The sequence below is a fragment of a genome, unplaced genomic scaffold (genome assembly GCF_019419815.1).
Source record: "Pyrus x bretschneideri cultivar Hongxiangsu unplaced genomic scaffold, Pyrus_bretschneideri_v1 Contig15, whole genome shotgun sequence".
Classification (NCBI taxonomy): domain Eukaryota; kingdom Viridiplantae; phylum Streptophyta; class Magnoliopsida; order Rosales; family Rosaceae; genus Pyrus; species Pyrus x bretschneideri.
The window spans coordinates 2,796,790-2,820,307 of NW_025999446.1; the positions used below are offsets into that span (position 1 = coordinate 2,796,790).

General features: G+C 35.4%; 2 protein-coding genes and 1 pseudogene across 4 annotated transcripts; 1 reads left to right on the forward strand and 2 right to left on the reverse strand.

Annotated features, from left to right (window-relative positions):
* Positions 1-197: 197 nt before the first annotated feature.
* Positions 198-3,979, reverse strand: LOC103957095 (probable glycosyltransferase At3g07620). 3 transcript variants are annotated; one of them, XM_048580325.1, is made up of 5 exons: positions 3,708-3,979; positions 2,080-2,814; positions 1,835-1,965; positions 1,201-1,549; positions 198-1,055 (listed from the first exon to the last, which is right to left on the reverse strand). In XM_048580325.1, the coding sequence occupies exons 2-5, from the start codon at positions 2,692-2,694 to the stop codon at positions 390-392; spliced, it is 1,761 nt and encodes a 586-aa protein (XP_048436282.1). In that variant the 5' UTR covers positions 2,695-2,814; positions 3,708-3,979; the 3' UTR covers positions 198-389. The 3 variants fall into 3 exon arrangements, with proteins under 3 accessions (XP_048436282.1, XP_048436281.1, XP_048436280.1); XM_048580324.1 differs by having other exon boundaries at positions 2,080-2,952; XM_048580323.1 differs by having other exon boundaries at positions 2,080-3,027.
* Positions 3,980-5,838: 1,859 nt separating this feature from the next.
* LOC125475516 lies at positions 5,839-9,036 on the reverse strand (annotated as a pseudogene).
* A 4,145-nt stretch (positions 9,037-13,181) lies between these two features.
* On the forward strand, positions 13,182-14,205 carry LOC125475449. The gene is made up of 2 exons (XM_048580176.1): positions 13,182-13,747; positions 13,869-14,205. Exons 1-2 carry the CDS (start codon positions 13,182-13,184, stop codon positions 14,203-14,205), a joined length of 903 nt encoding a protein of 300 aa, XP_048436133.1.
* Positions 14,206-23,518: the final 9,313 nt, after the last annotated feature.

Here is a 23,518-nt window from a genome sequence, read left to right on the forward strand (position 1 = left end):
GCCAAACTCTACTGGCACTCAATTCAGATTTTATAAAGCTCTTCAAAGTCTAGTACAAATTAGAGTTTTTTAAAATTTGGTGATCCAATATAGAATTGGCGTAATATCCCAATAAAAAAATACAATTAGTATTTCAATTACAACCAATTGGAATCATTTACCAACTGAATAGTGATTGAGCGCTATATCCCAATATATATGAGAGAACAAAAACCAGCTCTCTGCCTTGATATATACAATAGACTTTAATAACAATTCTTGTACCAAAAGTTTCTGAAATTTCAAATGTAACCTGCCACTACATTTTCTTGTTATTTCACTTTCTTCCAAAAATAAACAATAAAAAAAAAATACAAAAGCAGAATTTACATGACTAGAATGATACTGTGTCAATTGGGTTTTATCTGCTGAAGTCTATTGTACCAAATATTGTGCAGTATCATATGAAAAATATCATACTTCTCAGGCTTAGCATGCCACAGAAAATGCTGTTGCACCCTTCTCACCCTCATTTGCATCTGTAGATATCTCTTCTTCGGGATCGAAAGGAGTATGTTCTTCAAATTCGGGATATCCTTCTCCAACACGAAAACAGCAAACGACTCCCACTTCAGAATTTCGAAAAATGGAGGCACGAAATTGTCTGAAATGATCACCGGAACACACTCGTAGAAAATGGCCTCTACCACTCGCGGACTGTTCACTTCGTAACCTTTTGCGCAAATACAGTACTTGCTGCTCTGCATATGACGGACGTAGTTCTTATTGCCCTTTCCCTCAGGCAATCGACCGAAGATCTGCATGTCAGGATCTTTGTTTTCCCAATGCTGCAACAGAATTGGCCTGACATAGCCATGCATGCTTCCAGCAAAGAAAGCGAGTATTGACCTCTTGGAAGGACGAGTGCCTCCAAGATCTCTGAGAGGCTTCTTATCATTCTTGATGTATGTTTCGGGAAGAGACACATCCTTGCCAACTACAAAACCTTCTTTGACATCAGCATTGCAGAGGGCTCTTATGCACTTAGCCATAATTTTCTTTGTTTCTGACGGGGCCTGAAGAAGTGGCTTTTATTAGAAAAATATAATGTACTTAAAACTATCTACAGTTTGAATTTGAAGGCTACTTAGAAATTAATTAAAAATAAATGCCCTTACGTAAATCGCAAAGCAAACTATACAGGAAGCATGGAAAGCATACCCAGTCATGGCAAGCAACAAGAAAATGATCGGCTCCTCCAGTTCTGTTCCAGAAAGGATACTTCCCGGCAATCATGTCCACATAGTCCTTCAAATATTGTACAAGATTTTTACGATTGTGTGAATTGGGTACATACAAACTTTCCTCTAACCTTCGAGAGCTAAAAGGCAAGTAATACAGGTGGGCTTTCCGAGGGTTTTTGGTAACAAATCTCTTGTCCGCTTCCATCTGCTTCATGAACCAACCCTCGGAAGCATATATTCCCCTGAGAAATGGGGAGTGTAATATAGGTCTTTCTCCTTCCCGGTATACGTATACTTTAAGAGTGTTCTCCATTAGTTCATAGCTCCTGCAAATTAGATGAGAATTTACTTGAGCAGGAGTAACTACTTGAATAGTCACAACACGCAGCTTATGAAATTCTAGGGATGATTTTAAACGGGAAAAGTAACGACCAACATTGCAAGATAATGCATATGCCAACATTTTCATTTGACTCTATCCACATAGGTTACCAGCTTGTGACCGATATCATCAACTGTTTTTTTCAGTAAGAACAGGTTCGTGTTCGTAATAACTTCTAAAAGTGACTGTACTGTAAGAGTTCATACATATAACGGTTTCATCGACTGACCTTTTAAACATGGAAAGATTCCTGTATAGTGGAGCATAAAGAGTTTGATCACTCTTTAGAAGGGGTGCGTTTTCAATCTGTGATGCTGCATATTGCAACTCTTGGTCAACCGTTGAAGACCATCGTGGTTTCTGACCAAAAACAATACAAAACACGAAAAGTCAAAAATAAGAACAAGGAGTTGAAGCATTCTAAGAAAAACTTAGTCAGATTCAAATAACATAAATCAAATCTTTAAAACGTACCACTGAATGGTATGAGGAACGACTCTTACGCAACAGCTTGTTCATATCAGATATTGAATATACATCCAAGGCTGGAACCTCTGGCTCTTTGTTCATTTCTGGGACCCTGGTCAGTGAAGAACTTCGTTCTGTTCGGCTGAGGTTACTATGCAATTGCTCAGAGCTTTCGGGTTTCTGGGACAAAGTTGTTTGATCTTTCTGAACCAAAGTCACATTTGAGCCAACAGCTATAGGGGGTGCTCCGACGTTTGTTTCAATAATTGCTGGAGCTGCGATCGATGATGAATTTATCATTGGGGATGCAGGTGAAGTGGTTGGAAAACCAGCAGTAGAATTTACAACCTCATCTGTTGTATTATTTTCATTCCTAGTCCCACCTTCTGAAAAAGTAGTATCAGTGGTATTTTGCTTTTCAAAAGAGCTATGTCGCCGCTCTTGTTCAATGTCAGTCTCCAAGGGGTTGACATTTTCAACAATGAAAGTTCTATTTTGCTTTACAAAAATATCAGATGGCTCCTCCTGATCATTACCTGTATCCTCATCGATTTCTAAAGTTCTGTTTGAGACTTCATTTCTTTCTAATACAAAACCAGAGGTCCTAGTATCGTTAGCCATCTCGTGAATTCCATATGTACCAGTGTAGTTCAAATCATTAGAAAGCGACACGTTACCAACAGCCTCAGAATCAGACGGCGAATCCACAGCTTCGAAGCGACTTTTCCCCTCTACCGGAACCTTTGCAGCAGAGAGGATAGATGATAAGACAGTACCATATGGAAGCTCAAGATGCTGGACAACTAAAATCACAGCAAACAACATTCCCACAATCCACAGCAATCTCCTCGTTTCGACTTGACACAGAGACAAAAGCTCCTGACCCATTTTGACAGACCGCTCTAGTGATTATTGGGCAGTTTTTAACAAAATTATAAAAAAACATAATCCACCCTGCACATTTTCCAGTGCCACAATCACGAACTGTAATTATTAAAGAGGGACCGAAAAAATTGAATGCATTCTTCAATCAGTCCTCAAATGCACTTAATAAGATACCTTAAAAACAAACATATGCAACTAGTTGTTGGCAAATTATATCTAAACCAGTCAAGAAATTTAAGCGCACCATCGGGAAACAGATGAGATTTAAGCTGCTCATCAGCAATTAAACAACAATCCTTGCATTTCTTAATTTCCAAGTGAATCAAATTACATTCAAGAAATTTGAATTATGTATTACAGCTGACATCTACCATTTCCCTCCAAGCAAACCACAAAGAACCCTTCTACTACCAAAAAAACAATAAGGTTGAATTTTCAATCAAAAATCTCAGCATGCAAGAACAAACCCATTAAACTATGATCATTTTGCAACTTGACTAAAACAGGAAAACATTCAAGAATCAAACTTTAAACTATAATCACAGCTGATTGTGAGAGAGAGAGAGAGAGAGGCAAAAATAAAGATTCCAAATTTATCCGGAATCTCTACAAACTGGGTTTTGCTCGTTTTACATTCCCAGCCTAGTACTTTCCTTCCATTTCCCACACTTTCTCAGCAACCAAACAGCTATTTTCTCGCTGTGAACAGAAAAAAGAAACGGAGTAGCTTAATGGGTTCAAGGAAATACCTTCGCTTTCAGAGAAAAGCTGCCGAGCTTCTTCGCTCCCCTTCTGCACTGGCCTCACCGAGACGGGGGAAGCTGTGAGATTTTCATTGACTTGTATTTCCAATTTGCCAAAGCTACACATTTTCTTGTCTAAATATTTACAAAAATGGCACCTCCTAATCGCCTTTGCTGACAGGAAAATGAGAGATTAGACCGACAAGACGGCGACTATTGTCTGATTGATTGGTTGCTTGCAACGTTGCATTGCAATCGGTTGGTAAAGCGTGATCCCTTGGGCATTCCCTTTTATTTTTATATCGATAAAAGGAGGAAAATGAATATAACCTCATAATAAGTTAATAATAACGTAATTTAAATATATTTTTAATGGAATCAAATGTAAGACTTTTCATGTTTAAATGAGTATTTAGATAAATGCAGGGCCACATCTTTTGTCAACTTATGCCATTTTGCATTATATATAAATAGTTAGCAGACCAAAACAGAATGTCTAAAAGTTTAAAGGCATATTTTATTGCATATTTTAATTGAGTTTCTACTAAATCAATACATGCATGTAGATGTAGGTAAGCTTTCAATTTTCAAATTTTTATGTTGTCCATAACCGTTATATTTAGACAAAGAAAAAAAATCTAAATTCATAATGCAATGAATTAAAGAAAAAGTTCTAACCGTTACATACAAATTTTTATATTTTACGACAAGAGGCAAACTGATTGCAAACAAAATTAAGCGTAAATTCATAAATAAATAAAAAAAGCTTGTAGTTTCACTTTGTTTAAATACTTAAATCACGAGATTTGAACTCGAATATAGAAAATAAATATGTTACTATAGCCAACATAATCAGTGGATTTAGCTCACACTTGAAATTATTGCGAGTAAAATTTAACAGATTCTTTCGTGACGAGCAAGGTGGAAGCATCGTTTTCAAGTCCTAGACAAAAAATTCCAGCCTACTTTACCTAAAAAGAAAAGATAAATATTCTTGGTTTGGCAGTGAAGTAATAATTTGATTTGGTCCCTTGCGGTGGGACCTGTCACCTGTGACTTAGGCTTGATTGAGCATTTGATTAAACCTTTTTGGGCCGTTTGATTACGATCATTTACAATGACATTCACGTGATGTGGCAGTGTCGTGACACGTGCAACGTGCACACGATGCATGCAACTGAAGCGTTTCAGGTCAGCTGGTAATAGTAATTCTCATTGGATTGCAGAATCACACTTTCAATTGTACGACAAGTAGTTCTTTATCACAGCGGTGAACAGGTGTTAAGTTCTTGTATAAGAGCATGAGTTTAAACTTCGTCAATAACTACTTTAACTTTTAATTTAAAAAAAAAATTTCATCGTTTGACAAAAAAATTAAAAATAAAATTGCATGACAAATGGACATCCAAGTTTAAACCCATTTTTTTCTCACATACTCTTTTTAATTTCTAATCGTGAATCGAATGAATTGAAGAAAATTAATGAATAAAATTTAATAAAAATGTGTAAGAAGTAAAATTTAACTATGATATGATGTTACAAAATATTTAAGGAACTAACTACAATATTTAAATGTATTTAATACAGTCACTTAGTGTTACGGTTCGATTCTCGCTAAAAGGGAATTTGAATTACATTATTGTTAACTCATTGTGAGGCTAAGCTCACCCCCTTCCCTTTACTATAGACAATATTGTTTGTTAAAAAAAATGTATTTAATACAATATCATCTAGCAGTCAGATTTATTTTACGTATTTAAACATAAATGTTTCGATTCTTGGCTTCATATATGTTTACCAATACATGAAATCACATCAACTAAGATCATAGACCCATTCATTCTTTCACTTGGATGTGGTCTTAATTTACGACCGTCGATCGACTGAATTAAGAAAATTAAAAGACAAATTAACGAAGAATATATGAAAAGTAAAAAAGACAAGGAAAACACATCACTTCCTGATTCCCAGCAAGTAATATGCCAGCAATTGCAATGCGGAGGTTCTGGGCTTCCTCTTGGCCCAATTGGTTCAAACAAAGTTTATCAAATCCCTTCCTTTAGGCTCAAGCAAGAAATTTTTTCCAAAATTAAAAAAAAAGGGCTCAAGTAAGAAAATGTAAAGAATATTTTACAAGTTGAATGTTTATATGTCATCTGGGTTTTATTTGATGGAGTCTATTGTGCCAAATAGAGTGCAGTATCATATGAAAAATATCATACTTTTCAGGCTTAGCATGCCACAGAAAATGTTGTCGCACCTTTGTCACCCTCATTTGCATCAGAAGATATCTATTCTCCGGGATCGAAAGGAGTATGTTCTTCAAATTCGGAATATCTTTCTCCAAAACAAATACGGCAAATGACTCCCAATTCAGAACTTCGAAAAACGGAGGCACAAAGTTATCTGATATAATCACCGGAACACACTCATAGAAAATGGCTTCAACCACTCGCGGACTGTTCACTTCGTAACCTTTTGCGCAAATGCAGTACTTGCTGCTCTGCATATGATGCGCGTAGTTCTTACTACCCTTCCCCTTAGGCAACCGGCCAAAGATCTTCATGTCGGGGTCTTTGTTTTCCCAATGCTGCAACAGAATTGGCCTAACGTAACCATGGAGCTTCCCGGCAAAGAAAGCAAGTATTGGCCTCTTGGAAGGACGATTGCCTCCAATATTTCTGAGGGGATTCTTCGCTGTGTGGACGTAGGTTTCAGGAAGAGACACATCTTTGCCAAATACAAAACCTTCTTTGACATCAGCATTGCAGAGGGCTCTGATAGACCTAGCCATGTATTTCTTTGTTTCTGTTGGGGCCTGTGGAGGTAGCTTTTATTAGATAATATACTAATACATAATCTACATTATCTCGGGTTTGTATATTTTTTATACAAGCGATATTCTACTTTAAACACTGCAGGGAGGATATTCTCTCAACAACGTCATGATAATGTCAGAAAAGTGGAAATCTGTTTTATTTTCTTGACAAATGAAACACCTTCAAGTAATTCGGAAACTAACTATAAAGGAAGTATAAAAAGCATACCCAATCATGGCAAGCAACAAAAAAATGATCAGCTCCTCCAGTTCGATTCCAGAAAGGATATTTAACCGCAATTGTGTCCACGTAGTTCTTCAAGTATTGCACAAGATTCGTATAACTGTGTGAATCGCGAACATATAAAGTTTCCTCTAACATTAGAGAGCTAAAAGGCAAGTAGTACAGGTGGGCTTTCCGAGGGTCTGTAGTAACAAATTTTTTGTCAGCCTCCATCTGCTTCATGAACCATCCCTCGGAAGCATATATCCCGGTTAATACTGGCTTGTGTAATATCGGTCTTTCTCCTTCACGGTAAACGTATACCTTAAGAGTGTCCTCCATTAATTCATAGCTCCTGCAGATTAGATGAGATTTTCACTTGAGCGGTACTAGTAAATTGTACGGTTGTAACACAATGCTTATGAAATATACATAGGGGCCTTAAACATACCTTTTAAACATGGAAAGATTCCAATAAAGTGGAGCATACAGAGTTGGATCATTCTTAATAATGGGTACATTTTCAATCTGGGAGGCTGCATATTGCAGCTCTTCGTCAACAGTCGAAGACCATTGTGGTATCTAGTACCCAAACAAAAGAGAGGTGAATAATAAGAATGAGGAGTTGAAGCATTTTAATAATTTAATGAATTCCATGTAATATAAACCAGAACTTTCAAGCGTACCACTGAATGATCCGATGCACGACTCTGAAGTAACAGAGTCTTCATATCAGACATCGAATAGACATCCAAGACCGGGACCTCTGGCTCTTTGTCCACTTCAGGGGCTCTGATCAATGAAGAATTATGTTGTGTTTGCTTGAGGTCATTGTGCAATTGCTCAGAATTTTTGGTTTTCTCGGAAGACGCTGTTCCATCTTTCTCGACCAAAGTCACATTTGAGTCAACAACTATAGTGGGAGCTCCAACTTTAGGAGATGAATTTACCATGGGGACACAGGTGACGCGGTTAGAAAACCAGCAGTTGAATTGATCACAACTTCATCTGTAGTATCCCTTTCATTCCTAGTCTTGCTATCTAAAAATGCATTATCTGTAGTGTTTTTCTTTTCTACAAAGCTCAGATCATTCAAAAGCGACACATTACCGACCATCTGAGAAGTAGACAGTGAAGTTAAGGGAACCTTTGCAGCAGAGAGTATAGATGATAACAGATTACCGTACGGAAGTTCAAGACGCTGGACAACTATAACCAAAGCAAATATCATTCCTACAATCCACACCACTCTCCTCGGTTCGACTTGAGATACAGATAAAAGCTCCATCCCCATTTGTGACACCACTCCAGTGATTCCTGGACAAAATCTCGACAGCCTTAACCTGTTAGACCAAGTCATAGAACAAGGCTACTGCCAAATCAGTTACATTCGAACTCAAATAACTGTCGCAACCGATAGATTATAGTCTGAGCTGATAAGTTTGTTATGTAATTCTGAACAGTTTTCGGTTTCAGCTGCTTCCCTTTCCAGGAACAGCTTTTGCAACTCAAAATTTATCTTCTGTTCTTGGTTATTCAAATCCTCCCTATACAAATTCAACAACTACAAAACGCGATTACTGAGATTGAGAGGGCGATTTTCTGTTGTATAATTAATTATACGTTGGTTTACTTCACTCAGACCTCAAATGCACTTGATATATAGGAGAAACTAATTGTTGAAAAAATGACATCCAAATTAACCAATCAAGAAATTCAAATGCACCAGATATCTATGAAAATAAAGAGAAAAAATTAAATTCAGTTTCCATGAATAGCTGTGCAAGCAGGCGAAGGAACAATTCCAAACTATGATAATGTAAGAAGTATTTTCAAATTAATAAAAAAATTAATTCAGATGTAAATATTAAAATAGGAAAAGACTTCAACAATTTATACTTCAGTAGTACTATAAATACAGCTTCTTAATTCCATTGCACCAGCTGAATAAATGGGGGGAGAGAGAGAGAGAGAGATATATTAAAACTGAAGGAAGAAAGATATTAAAACTGGGTTTGGCTTGTAAGTTTGAATTCTAACCTTGTATGCCAAGCTTTGTTTCCTTTTCCTTTCATTTCATCATTTTCCCACAGTTTCTCAGCAACCAAACAGTTATTTTCTAGGCAAGGACAGGGAAAGAAAGAAAATACCTAGCTGGGTTTAAGGAAATTAAAGTGCGTTGGTTTGAGAGAAAATCTTCTTAATTAGCTTCAACGTTCTTCTACCGTTACTGGTTTTGGCCTTTCCTAGAGAAACGTGGGAAGCTGTGTGATTTTTATGGGACTTCGGCCAGTTTGCCAAAGACTACTCCTTATCTATGACGGATTGTGGTCCAATTACGTTTTACGTAGACGCCACCACTACATTTTAACCTTCAAAATACAGACAGAAAGAGTGCAACGACATAGAAGTCAAGTCACGTTATTGTTAGTGTGTAAATTGTGATCTGATGTGGCAGTTGTAATTCTAACTCATATTGCTAGAATAATGAGCTAAGTGCTGATTTAGTTGTATCTTTCTTATTTGAGTCTCATTGGTCTTAAGTAAGTAAGGTGCCAAGTGTCTACATCTCATAGGGTGTAAGATGGAAGGCTAAGATTGCCTTGATGTATTTTGAATACTGCCAAAAGTGTATAAATGTTAGAAGTAGAGTGATATTCCTTCACTCTCAGAGTCATGTCACTACTAGAATTATGGCTACAGGACACCAATATTTGCACACTATTTGCAATTGGTGACTATAGACATAAAGATAACACTCTTGGCTTTTTTTGGTGTCTTTTTAGTTAATGCCACTAATCCCAGTGACCTTCAAATTTGAGATTGGTGTCCTTTTATTTTTGGTGTCTTTTAAGCTGAGATTGATGTCTTGCTTTTTGTGTAAAAAGCTAAATCCTCTCTCACCCCTTCACAAATGTCCAACACCTTATTCGCTTCATTCTTTCTCCTCTCCCTCTTCTCTTCACGCAACATCACCGACAACGGGAGTCGAAGACAAACGACGGCAATGAGAACGCCAACACCCGTCAACTTGTACCTCCAAAATCCTTTTCCCATCCTCTTTCCAACTCCCAAGTTAGGGAGAGAGGGGGGGGGTGTAGTCAAACTAAGATTTTAAAGGATTTTAAAAGTGATAGATTTGATAGGATTTAGGAGGATTTAAGACTCCTACAAAATTCATATGGGTTTTAAAGAATTTGAATGGATTTAGTTTGTAGATTTTGGTGGATTGTGGTGGATTTTCTTATAATTTTTTTATTGAAAAAAAAAGGAAAAATCTTTCCCTTTGCCCTACTGTACTCGATAACCACTTTATCCCCTCCTTTTTGGGTCCCCTTCCACACAACCACGTCTCCATCTCTTTCTCAATTGATAGATCAACATAACTTTGGTGAGCTTTTGAGCACTACACCACCAACAACCATCACCATTGATTGCCCTTTTTCCACAGACGTACGTTGTGGTACTTCAATAGTGCTTGTAGTACCACAGGCATTAAAATATCAGAATGGCAAGAGAGTAGTATTAACCAAAATCCTAGATCGATCATGTCCTTCGATGATCATACATGCCTAATTAAGGTCTAAGGGTCATAATAATACATGAAACTAGTATAAGAAACTGTTACCTGCACCCTTGCACACCTTGCAGTCAACCAAGCTTGTCTGTAGCTTCATTTTTCCATTGTTGCAGACTACACATTTTGTACCACCTACCGGTCACAAGTCTCAGTGATTGAAGTGGCAAAATGTTGAAAGAAATAAAAGAATTACTGAATGTTGAAATAAAGAAGCATAATAGATGATGTACAGATTCGTATTTTACATGCACTACTAATATTTTTCGTTTGTAGCACTGTGATTCTAATCCTATGTATGATATATCTTTGAATGTTTCAAACTAATATTATGTATAGTAGGGATCAACTATTAGGGTTGAACATTGGATTAAGTTCTAACCGTTGAGCATCAATGCGATTCCCCTTTGACTCGAGAATTCAAGAACTCGTCCAAAAATCTAGCTCAAACTATTTGCAATACAGTGAAATGCTTACAAAAAGAGATTCCACCAAAGTATATGGTGGTTACTTGTGTGTAGTTGGGGTTGGTAGAGACTTGAGGACGGCCTAGATGGAAAAAGATTTGAAATCTTAGGGGGTGAGGTTTGATTCTTTTTAGTCTTGGCTATATATACTTCTTACTCTCAAATCTCATGAAATCCACAACTTATTGAAATCCTCCAAAATCTTAATTTTTTGAATACGCTTAGATTTGGATGAATTTTAAAATCCTTTAAAATCTTTTAATTGACTGCACCTAGATTTGAATGGATTATAAAATCCTTTAAAATCTTTTAATTGACTACACTAGGATTTTAAAGTCTTTTAAAATCCTCTCAAATCCTAGTTTGACTACATCCCCCTTAGTTTCATCAAAGTCAAAGCCGAATTTCCTCAATTTCAAATCTAAGAAACTGATAACCGCGGATTTTCCGGCCAATTACGGCCAAACTTGCCAGAATTGGACCTCGACCTAGGTAAAGATAGTTCATCTCCTTGTGGGCTGTCTTCCAGTGTAAGTTCTTTTCCAAAATAAAAACGTTTAGTTTTTGGATCGATTCTAGATTTCAAATCTTAATTCCATTTTCTGCATGCATGTCGAAGATTGGGATAAGGAAGGTGAATCAAGGTTGTTTGCGACCTGGGCCGAGAAGAATGGAAGGTTATGGGTGAAATTAAGGTGAAATTCGAGAAAATCCTTATTCTATTTCGGTTTTAAGCTTTGGGTTTCACTGCCCCTCGTAATCAGGTTAGTTATCAGCTTATGTTCTGTGATCTAGTATTTAAAAATATGGTTGTTGTTTGTCGCAGAAGAAGTTTGGGTCTACTTACTAGTTGTATAGCTACTTCTGCATGAAGTGTCTTTATATATATGTTTTATATTCAGTCTAATCTTGCAAGTGTAACTACTGTAAGTTTCATTTCTACTGCTACTACTGCATATGTGACTGGTTTTATTAAGTTATTTTTGTAGGTCTTAGTTAAGAGTCTTGAGATTTTGAATAGTTTGAAGCTTTCGTAATACGCCTGGTAAATTGCTTATTCTCAAAACTTTGCTTGGCAGGATGCTGAACCAAATGATAGAAAAATTGGGAAACTTGTGAATATGCTTTGAAGAACCCATTGTGAATTCCCTAGGTAATGCTTTTGGTGAGCTTGATGTAGAGTTTAAAGTTCAAAGTTGATTCCATAGTGTACTATGCATTTAGAGAAAGTTATTATCATCATGTAAGGAGAACAATGATAGAAAAATTGGAAAACTTGTGAATATACTTTGAAGAACCCACTGTGAATTCCCTAGGTAATGCTTTTGGTGAGCTTGATGTAGTGTTTAAAGTTCAAAGTTGATTCCACAGTGTGCTATGCATTTATAGAAAGTTGTTATCATCATGTAAGGAGAAAATGTAAGTCTTAAGTAGGTTAATGTTGTAATAGAATTACGATTTCAGCAAGGGAAGCTTTCGTCCATTAGCCCTTCGTTGATTCTAACTTTTCAGTGTATTTATCACCACTCATATGGGTTCCTATGGTCCATTTTTCTTTGAAGCAATTCAGTAATTATATTTGATGCTTACTAGATCACAGAGAAGTTGATATCAGATATGTTCTTAGTTGAAGTTGCAAAATGGTTGCAGTGAATTTGTTGAGATTTTTGTATGGTAAATTATGACTGCAAACCCTTTGAAAATCTACTTTTCCCAGGTATTTATATAATCATATCTCAGTGTTGTCCTAACTCTAATCACTTTAACAGTTGGACTTGAGTTAACGTTATTCTTACGAAATTTGTGGGTTTGATATTAGCTGTAGGTTGCATCTAATGATCAGATTCAAGTTATTGAGATGATTAAGCTCTTGGAAACAAAGGGTTCAAAGTACTTTAAAGTTTGTTTCCAACATTTGTACATAATTGTATAAAATATCAGTTATGCGAATTTATAGTTGTATTCTTATATTTAATGATATTACAATTTGTTTTCTCACCAAAAACAGCTAAAAGAATCATGATACTCCAATTTGGGTGCCCACACAGGGCATCATTTTTTAAAAACACAATTTTCAACTTTGACACCAATGAATTAGGGTGGCATTGTTTTAGGTGGCACCAATCTATTAAGGGTAGCCATTGTTACAATAGAGACTTCTCTATAAGACATGTACACCTATTCAGTGGCTACTTGGTACTCTAACATGGCCTCAGAGCTAGGTTGGATCTGAATTTTTGGGCGTCGATTATGTGAGTGGTAGTGAGTTCATTCTCGCAACATCTCGTTACAAAGAAACTAGTGAGAAAGAGGTGTGATCTTAGTTTGACATAGCTGGGTCTGGCAGAGAGCTCTGATATTTAACGAAGAGAACTTCGATTTCTGGCAAGTTCAAATGAAGACAATTTTTCGATCTCACGAGTTATGGAGTATTGTTGAGACGGGTTTTACTTCTCCAGCGAAGGCGAAGGAAGAGATAACAAAGGGGGAGATGAAGCTGCATCGTGAAAATTTGGTCAAGGATGCAAGGCTCTTGGAATCATTCAAGGAGCTGTATCGAATCAGATTTTTCCACGCAATTGTAACTCTAGAAACTGCAAAAGTAGCATGGGATATTCTGAAGCAAGAGTTCGTAGGAGGCAAACATATACGACCTATGAAATTACATGGTATTCGTCGTGATTTTAAGTATACTTTTATGAGTGAAGGTGAGTCTCTAGCTACATATTTGGCTAGGTTGTTTGATTTGATAAATCAGATAAAGAGTTATGGAGAATACTTTAGTAATCAGAGAATTGTGCAAAAGTTATTGACCAGTTTACCTAAAACATATGATAGTACAGCTTATGTTATAGAGAATACTAAAGATATTGAAGTAATTGATGCTCAAGATATGGTTGCTATATTGCAAGAGGGATTTGGATACTCTCCTGAGCCCAATGAGTGGATCCTCCTAAACAAGTAGTATGGGCTGTTGGATTTTCATCCAACGACTATAATTAATATAACTTTAAAGGGACCCCCCCCTGTTTATAGCTGTTGGATTAATACTTGGTCATGATGATCCTCGTTTTGGGCTCAGGAGAGGATCTGAATCCTTGAAAGGGTATGAACTGAGGCCAACTAGACATGGAGAAAGTAGTACTGAGTGTGCATTTGCTAGTTTGAATATCTCACCTAAGAATGGTAACTTTGGTAATCAAAATAGCAATACTAGTGGAACAAAATTTCAAAAGAATTTCAAGTTCAAGGGGAAACAGTGGAATAACAAGTCCACTCCGGGTGTAAGAAATGAAACTAGCAACACTGGTGGTGCTTGTAAATGCTGTGATAGACTCCACTATGGAGAGTGTTGGATGAAAGGGAAGATTAAATGTCACAAATGTGGCAAGCTTAAGTCATATTGCCAGGGTTTGTAATCTCAATAAGATGTTTAGCAAAGGAATTTTTGCAAACAAAGTGAACAAACCTGGATGCATGACAATGAAGGTGTGCATCAAGGATGTGCATTGGGAAAGAATCACAGGGAGTATTTTTCAAAAGAATCAACATGGAAAGCAAAGATGCCACTTAAGCTAATACACTCAGATTTGTGTGGCCCTATGCAAACACCAACATTGAGTGGAAATAAGTACTTCATTACATTCATTGATGACTACTCAAGGATGTGCTGGATCTATTTCTTGAGACACAAGTCAGAAGTCTTCCATGTGTTCAAGAAGTTTAAGGCTATGGTAGAGCTTCAAATGGTTATTCTATGAAGAAATTGAGAACTGATAGGGGAGGAGAATTCACTTCAAATAAGTTTGAAAAGTTCTGTGAATCTTTGAGGTTAGAGAGGCAGCTCACTGTTGCATATTCTCTACAATAGAATAAAGTTACAAAAAGAAAAAACAGAACTAGAGTGGAGATGGCTAAATGCACGCTTCATGAGAAAGACCTTCCATATAATCTCTAGGGTGAATTAGTGAACACATATGTGTATTTACTAAACAGGTGTCCCACAAAAGCATTAGAGAATATTACACTCTTTAAGAAGTTCAGTGGAAGAAAACGTGGAATTAAACACCTGAGAGTGTTTAGGTCAGTGTTTTATTCCCTCATTCCAAGAAATTTTAAGGCATAAACTAGAAGAAACTAGTGTCACTGGTATCCTCATTGGACATGGTACTTGTGAAAAAGGATATAGAGTGTTTAACCTTGAAACACAGAAGGTGATACTCTCAAGGGATGTGATCTTTGATGAGAATGGCAAATAAGACTGGGAGAAACATAAAGTCAAGGAAGTGTGCATCCCATTTTCTGCAAATGAATCTCTAAAAATGAATGAAGTTGATGAAGGTTCAGACTCTATGGAACATGTTATATCTGAATGTTCTCAAATCCAAATTGAAGGTTCTCCAGCTAATGTCTTTGGTGAATCAACTAGTTCTGTTTCTATACCTCAGTATGATAATACTCCACTGAGATATAGAAACTTAAATGAGCTTTATGAAAGATGCCATTTGTGTATCATTAAACCAGAATGCTATGATAAGGCTGCACAGGATGAAGCATGAAGATATTAATATAACTTTAAAGGGACCCCCTGTTTATAACTGTTGGATTAATACTTGGTCATGATGAAATATGTATGATTGAGAATAATCAGACATAGGAATTGGTAAGGAGACCATTTGATAAACCTATGATTGGGGTAAAATGGGTGTAAACCTTTGCACCTGTTGCAAGGTTAGACATAATAAGAACTTTGATTGCACTGGCTGTAAAGAACAAGTAAAAGTTATTTCAGATGGATGTGAAATTAGCTTTTGTTAAATGGTGTACTTGAAGATGAGGTGTATGTAGATCAACCATATGGGTTCATTGTGCAAGAAGATGAGGATAAGGTTTACAAACTACACAAAGCTTTGTATGGTTTGAAGTAGGCACTTAGGGCCTGGTATGGAGAGATTGATTCATACTTTGCATAGTGTGGTTTCAAAAGGAGTAGCAGTGAGGCAACATTATATACCAAGTGTAGAGGAGACTCATATATGATTTTAATGCCTATCTATGTTGATGATATAATCTACACTGGAAGCTGTCAAGATTTAATGGATAAATTCAAAGCTAATATGATGCATAAATATGAGATGACTGATCTGGGACTTCTACATCATTTTCTTGGTATAAGAGTAATTTGAAGAATGCATTTTCATACACCAGATAAAGTATGCTTCATCTTTGTTGAAGAAATTTGGACTCAGGATTGTAAACTTGTGAGAAAACTTTATGGGTATGCTTTTACCTTCGGGAGTGGAGTTTTCTCTTGGGCTTCAGTTAATATAACTTTATGGGTATGCTTTTACCTTCGGGAGTGGAGTTTTCTCTTAGGCTTCAGTTAAGGAACAATGTGTTGCTTTATTTGAAGCCAAGGTTCTAAAAAACGCTAGGCGCTAGTCGGGCGGCGGGCTAGCGCCTAGGCAGCTAGGAAGGGGTTGACGTCTAGGCGGATTTAGGTAAAATTCTTGCATATCTTGTAAATAAGTGCATATTGACACTTACAAAAAATTATACTTGTTTGAAATCCATAGATAAGATAATAAAATAATGATAAAATGCAAAAAGAGTATCTAACAAGTCCAAAATTTAAAAACACATTAAGCATATATGTCATATAACCATAGTGAAGAGCATTCTAGGATAACACATGCACATGAAGTTCAAAAACCACATAAAATGCAAAATAGGAGGAAAATAAGAAAATATAGTAATGTAAGATACTTATCTTTAGCATCCTAGATTTCAATTAAGACGTTTTGTTGCAACCCTCCTTTTCAATTAAATAAATTTACTATATATAGGAATCCCTTCCCAAGAGGGATCCCCATTTAAAAAAAAAAAAATCGGGATCCCCTCTTGACCATTAGATTTGGCTTTAACGAAATTCTGTGGCTTGTGATTTAATCTTAACCATAGAATTTCATTAAAGCCAAATATAACGGTCAAGAGGGTATCCCCATTAAAAAAAAAAAAAAATAGGGACCCCTCTTGGGAAGGGGCCTATGTATGTATGTATGTATGTATGTATGTATGTATGTATGTATGTATTTATACCAAGGGCAATGATGATTAGGATTGAATGAACTTTTAAATGAAGTATTCATGGAATTATGTGAAATTTGATGTGGAGGATAACCCAGGTTGAAGATACCATGAAACCAATTGTTATAAACAAATAGAAAGAATTGAATAAATGATTGATCGGTATTTACCTTGAATTTGAGATACTCGATGAATTAACTGTGAGTAAGAATTCTATGCCATTCAAAATCAGTTGTTATGAAAATATTCTTCATAATGAAAATAATGAATTCAAAATAATGATGCAAATATAATTTGAAAATAAGTTTTATTGCAAAACTTACGTTGGAACTTACAATTGATTTACTGACGATTGAGTTAGTAAATGAGAAAATAACTGATGAAAAAGATATTGGTGCATGCAGGCATCCTTGATATTTGAAAATTAAAAGTGTTTACAAATTTTGAACTGGGATATTTATAGCTGAATATTGCTTTTGTTCTGAAATGAGAATGCGCAAAAGTTTCAGTCTCCTATAAATGAGGCTTGAGCTTTGATTAAATAGATTACTGATGATTGAAACGGAAAATCCTATTGTATTGTGAGCTAGAAAGATGATAAAAGCAGATGATTATTAATGACTGTTGAATCATGCGGTCATAATTGGGGAACAGCATGATGGATGAATAATAAAAAATAATTTTACTATTCATGAATAGTATTTTGTCTGGAATCTGGAATGATGGCTATTGCTTTCAGTACTAGAAATGATATGTTTCCTATTGGGGTTACATGCCTGATTACTGTGTCTTCACATGATTGAATTATTCAAATTTCAAATGGGACTTGGGAATCCTGATAGTATGTTGTCTAACTTGCTGAGTTGGCTAGATGTTGTGAGGATGCGTCCGAAACATCAGAGTCTGAGTCTTTGTCATGAAGCAAAGCTGCTTCTACCATTAATTGTTGAGCTAAATCTTTGAGCTGAGATGATTTTTCTTTCTTCTTTGAGCGTGTTGACTTGGATGACTTGGTTGTCCCTTTGAGAGATGATGAAGGACTAATGTCTGATAGAGATTGTTTTGAAGTTATTGGCAACGCCATTGTTGATGGAGTTGGAATAGTTGGAACTGGATCGATGAGAAATTCAAAGAGGACCAGATTAATGATCTTCTGATGGTTGAATTTATCTCACCACTTGACTGATCTTGATCTGTAGACTTCACTGGTTTCAACTTCATAATTCCACTTTAAAATTCATGGGACTTTGTACTTGGCCATAAATAATGGGAGAAGTGTAATCCTGTAGTTGAATTGGCTTCTGTCAAATTTCTTTTGAAAGTTGGCTGATAGGGCTTGTATGAGTTCTTCTGGTAAGAGGCTGGTTGTTAGGTCGTAGACTGACCACCATTTTGGGAACCATGCAGGGAAATATTAATCTGAAACTTTTGTCAAAATTGATAAACCATGAATGATTAAAGTCTTCTGTTTAATGGAGAAAAATGTTAGTCTATGCTTGAATATAATCAAAATAATTGTAATGGTTATTAGGAATGAGAACATTCTGTGTATGAAGGGTTTGGTTTGGTAGAGGAGAGTCCTCATTCTGATTCAGCTAGAAATTTTCTAATGTAAAGGGAATGGTAAAGGATTTTGTTGTAGAGAGGTTTGACTGAAATGGATTCGGTCTTATTAAGAATGACTTAATAATATTTGAGGGTTTATGTGATTCAGTAGGTTGATAATGAGGTTGGGAGGAAAAATTGTTTTAGCTATTTTTTCTGGTGCTTGTTCTTGATGGATGTTGAAAAGGTACTCATCGAGGTTTTTATTGACATATGGTGATGTTTTAGTGTAACTGGTTGATTGAGATGGTGAAAATTGACATGATGAAATTGAATATGGATTATATTGGCTAACTAATGCCGTTTGGTAATTTGGACAGGGTGTCTGGTAGTTTGACCTGAGGTTTCCTTTTGTGGAACCTAGGGGTGAAACAGTTGGTAATGGTTAAGGCCGATGAGGAATTTGGGTTTGATTCTTGTTTTACTGGTGGTGGTGGTAGAATGGCTTCTAGCCTTCTTTGATTAGTTCTTTTGTCTATCATTCTTCCCCTGCAAAAATTCTCTGGTTAGAAAATTAGGATACAACTTTTGCTGCCTTTAATATATTTAATTTCAAAATAAAAAATACTTAATATAGGCTTGCTATCATGAAAAAATCTATATGGATGCAATATTTTGAACATTTTTTGTAAAACATGTTTTTTAGATTTGCAATCAACGCTGATTAAAAACTTTTGATTTAATAAATCATCTTGAAATTTGCTAATGCATAATACTATAGATAATATTTCTTTCTTAATAGTACTATAATTACTTTGTGTTAGATTCCATACTCCTAAATGGAAACGAACAATTTGTTCAGGAGATATGGAAGAAATTGACTGTTTGAGAATACTTCCGTAACCAATTTCAGAGGCATTAGTTTCAACAATTTTGAATGAATTAGGAGTTGGAATGCCAAGACAGGGCAAAGTCTACCATGTGATTTGATTTGTTTGACTATGGAAGTATGAATATTGGACCATGGTGAGGATTTTCTTTTAGATGATCAAACAAGGGTTTGCATTGCTGTCGAAGATGGGGTTAAAATTTTGCAATATAATTTAAGATCCTAGAAATCTCTATAACTAGGTTTTGTTAGTGATTTCATCTGGAAACTTATCTACAAATTGGATTACTCTATCTATTGGTTGAATGGTTGACTGGTGGATATTGTATCCTAAGAACTTGATTTTGGTTTGAAATAACTTAATCTTGGTTGCTGAGACAACTAATCTATTTGACTTAATTATCATAGCAAACATGTTTAAGTGTTTCCAATGTTCATCTATCGATTTGGATAAATGAGGACATTATTAATGTAAACAATTGAGAAATAACTGTATTAATTAAATATTTCATTCATGATATTCTGAAATTCATTGGGTGCATTCTTAAGGCTGAATGGCATTGCATTCATTCATAATGACCAAAAGAAGTGACAAATGCTGTTTTGTATTTATCATCCTCATAAATTTGAATTTACCAAAATCCAAACTTCATGTCGAATTTTGAGAAAATTATTGCCTGACTGAGTCTCTTGATTAAATCTTTTTTTTTGTTAAGAATTGGATATCGTATCCATTCTAAGACTTCATTAAGAGGTTTGTAATTGATGACTAACCTAGGGGTTCCTTGTTCTAATTCTGCATTCTTTCGAACATAGAAAGTAGGACATGACCATGGTGATTTACTTTTTCTAATTATCCCTTTATTGAGAAGTTCTTGAATTTTTGTTTTGTAGAATTCCATGATTTCTTGACTCATTTGAATTGGTCTGGCTTTGGTAGGTATTTTCTTTTCATCAAAATCCTTATTGTAAGGAAGTTTGACAATGTGTTGTTTTCTATACCAAAAGGCGTTGGGGATATCCAAACAAATTTCATTAACAAGTTTCTTTTGAAAATTGTCAATGCTTTGTAACAAAGATTTGTTTGTTAATTGTTCTTCAATTCTTTTGTAATTAATTTCTTCTTTTAAGAAATTAATCTGTTGTGATTTTTTGGTAACTAAATTGATTGTTTTTGAGATGATATCTTTCTATAATTGTCATAATATTTTGAGATCTGTTTCCGTGTAGAACTCAAATGTGATTTTTTGTCCCAACATTCTGGTGGTAATACGATTATAGTGTATCTTAAAAGGATATAGGAGAGCTATGAAGGGAAGACCTAGAATGACTAGGTCTGAAATATTTTTGATTAAAACAAATGAGGTTTTAAAACAAACATTGTTTTGGTAGACATGGGCTTTTGGAATTTCATATGTTAATTGCATTGGCAACTGGTTTACAGCACTAAGTATTTCTGTTGTTTTGTGAAAGTACTTTGTAAGAATTAATCATTCTTGAATACAATTCAAGTCTTCTCCTGAATCAATCAAAGCAATTGTTTCTAAGTGAAAATCTTCAATTATTATTTACTTAGAAACAATTCAAGTTTGCTCTTGAATCAATCAAAGCAATTGCTTCTAAACAATTGCTTTGATTGATTCAGGGGCAGACTTGAATTGTATTCAAGAATGATTAATTCCTGCTAAGTACTTTCACAATTCAACATAAATACTTAATGCTGCAAACTAGTCACCAATGCAATTAAAATATGAAATTCCAAAAGCCCATGTCTGTCAAAACAATGTTTGTTTTAAAACCTCATTTGTTTTTAATCAAAAATATTTCAAACCCAGTCATTCTAGGTTTCCCCTTCATAGCTCTCCTATATCATTTTAAGGTACACTAGAATGTTAGGACAAAAAATCACATTTGAATTCTGCATGGAATAGATCTCAAAAAATTAAGACAATTACAGAAACATAGCTTCTAAAAAACCATCAATTTAGTTACCAAAAAACCACAACAGATTAATTTCTTAAAAGAAGAAATTAATTACAAAAGAATTGAAGAACAATTAACAAACAAATCTTTGTTAGAAAGCATTGACAATTTTCAAAAGTAACTTGTTAATGAAATTTGTTCGGATATCCCCAACGCATTTTGGCATAGAAAACAACACATTGTCAAACAAATCAAATCGCATGTTAAGACTTTGCCCTGTCTTGGCATTTTAACTCCCAATTCATTCAAAATTGTTGAAACTAATGCATCTGAAATTGGTTACAGAGGTATTCTCAAACAGTCAATTTCTTCCTGATCTCCTGAACAAATTGTTCGTTTCCATTCAGGAGTATGAAATCCAGCACAAAGTAATTATAATACTACTAAGAAAGAAATATTATCTATAGTATTATGCATTAGCAAATTTCAAGATGATTTATTAAATCAAAAGTTTTTAATCAGAATGGGTTGCAAATTTGCAAAACATGTTTCACAAAAAGATGTTCAAAATATTGCATCCAAACATATTTTTGCATGATGGCAAGCCATATTAAGTATTTTTTTTTTGAAATTGAATATATTAAAGGTAGCCAAAATTACATCCCTGATTTCCTAACCAGAGAATTTTTGCAGAGGGAGAATGACAGACAAAAGAATTGATCAGATAAAGCTTCCAACCACTGTACCATCACCACCTAGTAAAATAAGAATCAAACCCAGATTCCTCATCGGCTTTAGCCATTACCAACCATTTCACCCCTCTAGGTTCCACAATAGGAAACCTCAGGTCAAATTACCAAACACCTCGTCCAAATTACCAGACTGCATTAGTCAGCCAATATGATCCATATTCAATCTCTTCATATCAATTCTCATCATCTCAATCAGCCAGTTATACCAAAACATCACCATATGTCAAGAAAAACCCTAATGAATACCTTTCCAGCATTCCTTTCAACATTCATCAAGAATAAGCACCAGAAAAAAAAATAGCCAAAACAGTTTTTCCTCCCAATTTCCATTTTCAGCCTACTAAATCACATAAAACCCTTAAATATTATCAAGCCATTCTCAGTGAGACCGAATCTATTTCAGTAAAACCACTTTACAACAAAACCTATGAAAACAAAATCCTTTATCATTCTCTTTACATCGAAAAATTTCTAACTGAATCAGAATGAGGACTCCCCCTCTACCAAACCAAACCCTTTCATACACAACATGTTCTTATTGCTAATAACCATTACAATTATTTTGATTATATTTAAGCATGGACTAACATTTTTCTCCATTAAACAGAAGACTTTAGTTATTCATGGTTTATCAATTTTGACAAAAGTTTCAGATTAAATTTCCCTGCATGGTTCTCAAAATGGTGGTCAGTCCACAACCTAACAACCATCCTTTTACCAGAAGAACTTATGCAAGCCCTATCAGCCAACTTTCAAAAGAAATTTGACAGAAGCTGATTCAACTACAGGATTACACTTTTCTTATTATTTATGGCCAAGTACAAAGTCCGATGGATTTTAAAGTGGAATTATGAAGTTGAAACCAATGAAGTCTACAGATCAAGATCAGTCAAGTGGTGGGATAAATTCAACAATCAGAAGATTATCAATCTGGTCCTCTTTGAGTTTCCCATCGATCCAGTTCCAGCTATTCTAGCTCCATCAACAATGGTGTTGCCAATCATTCCAGAACAATATCTATCAGACATTAGTCCTTCATCATCCCTCAAAGGAACAACCAAGTCATCCAAATCAACAAGTTTAAGGAAGAAAGAAAAATCATCTCAACTCAAGGATCTAACTCAACAGCTAATGGCAAAAGCAGCTTTGCTCCATGACGAAGACTCAGATTTTGATGCTTTGGATGCATGCTCACACCATCCAGCCAACTCAGCAAGTCAGAAAACTCAGACATCATATTATCAGGATTCCCAAGACCCATTTGAAATTTGAATAATTCAACCATGTGAAGACATAATAATCAAGTATGTGACCCCAATAGGAAACATGTCATTTCCAGCATCGAAAGCAGTAGCCATCATTCCAGATTTCAGACAAAACACTATTCATGAATAGTAAAATTACTTTTTACTATTCATCCATTATTTTGTTTCCCAATTATGGCCTGCGTGATTTAATAGTCATCTACTTTTAGCATCTTTCTAGCTCACAGCATAGCTGGATTTTTCGCTTCAATTATCAGCAGTCTATTTAATC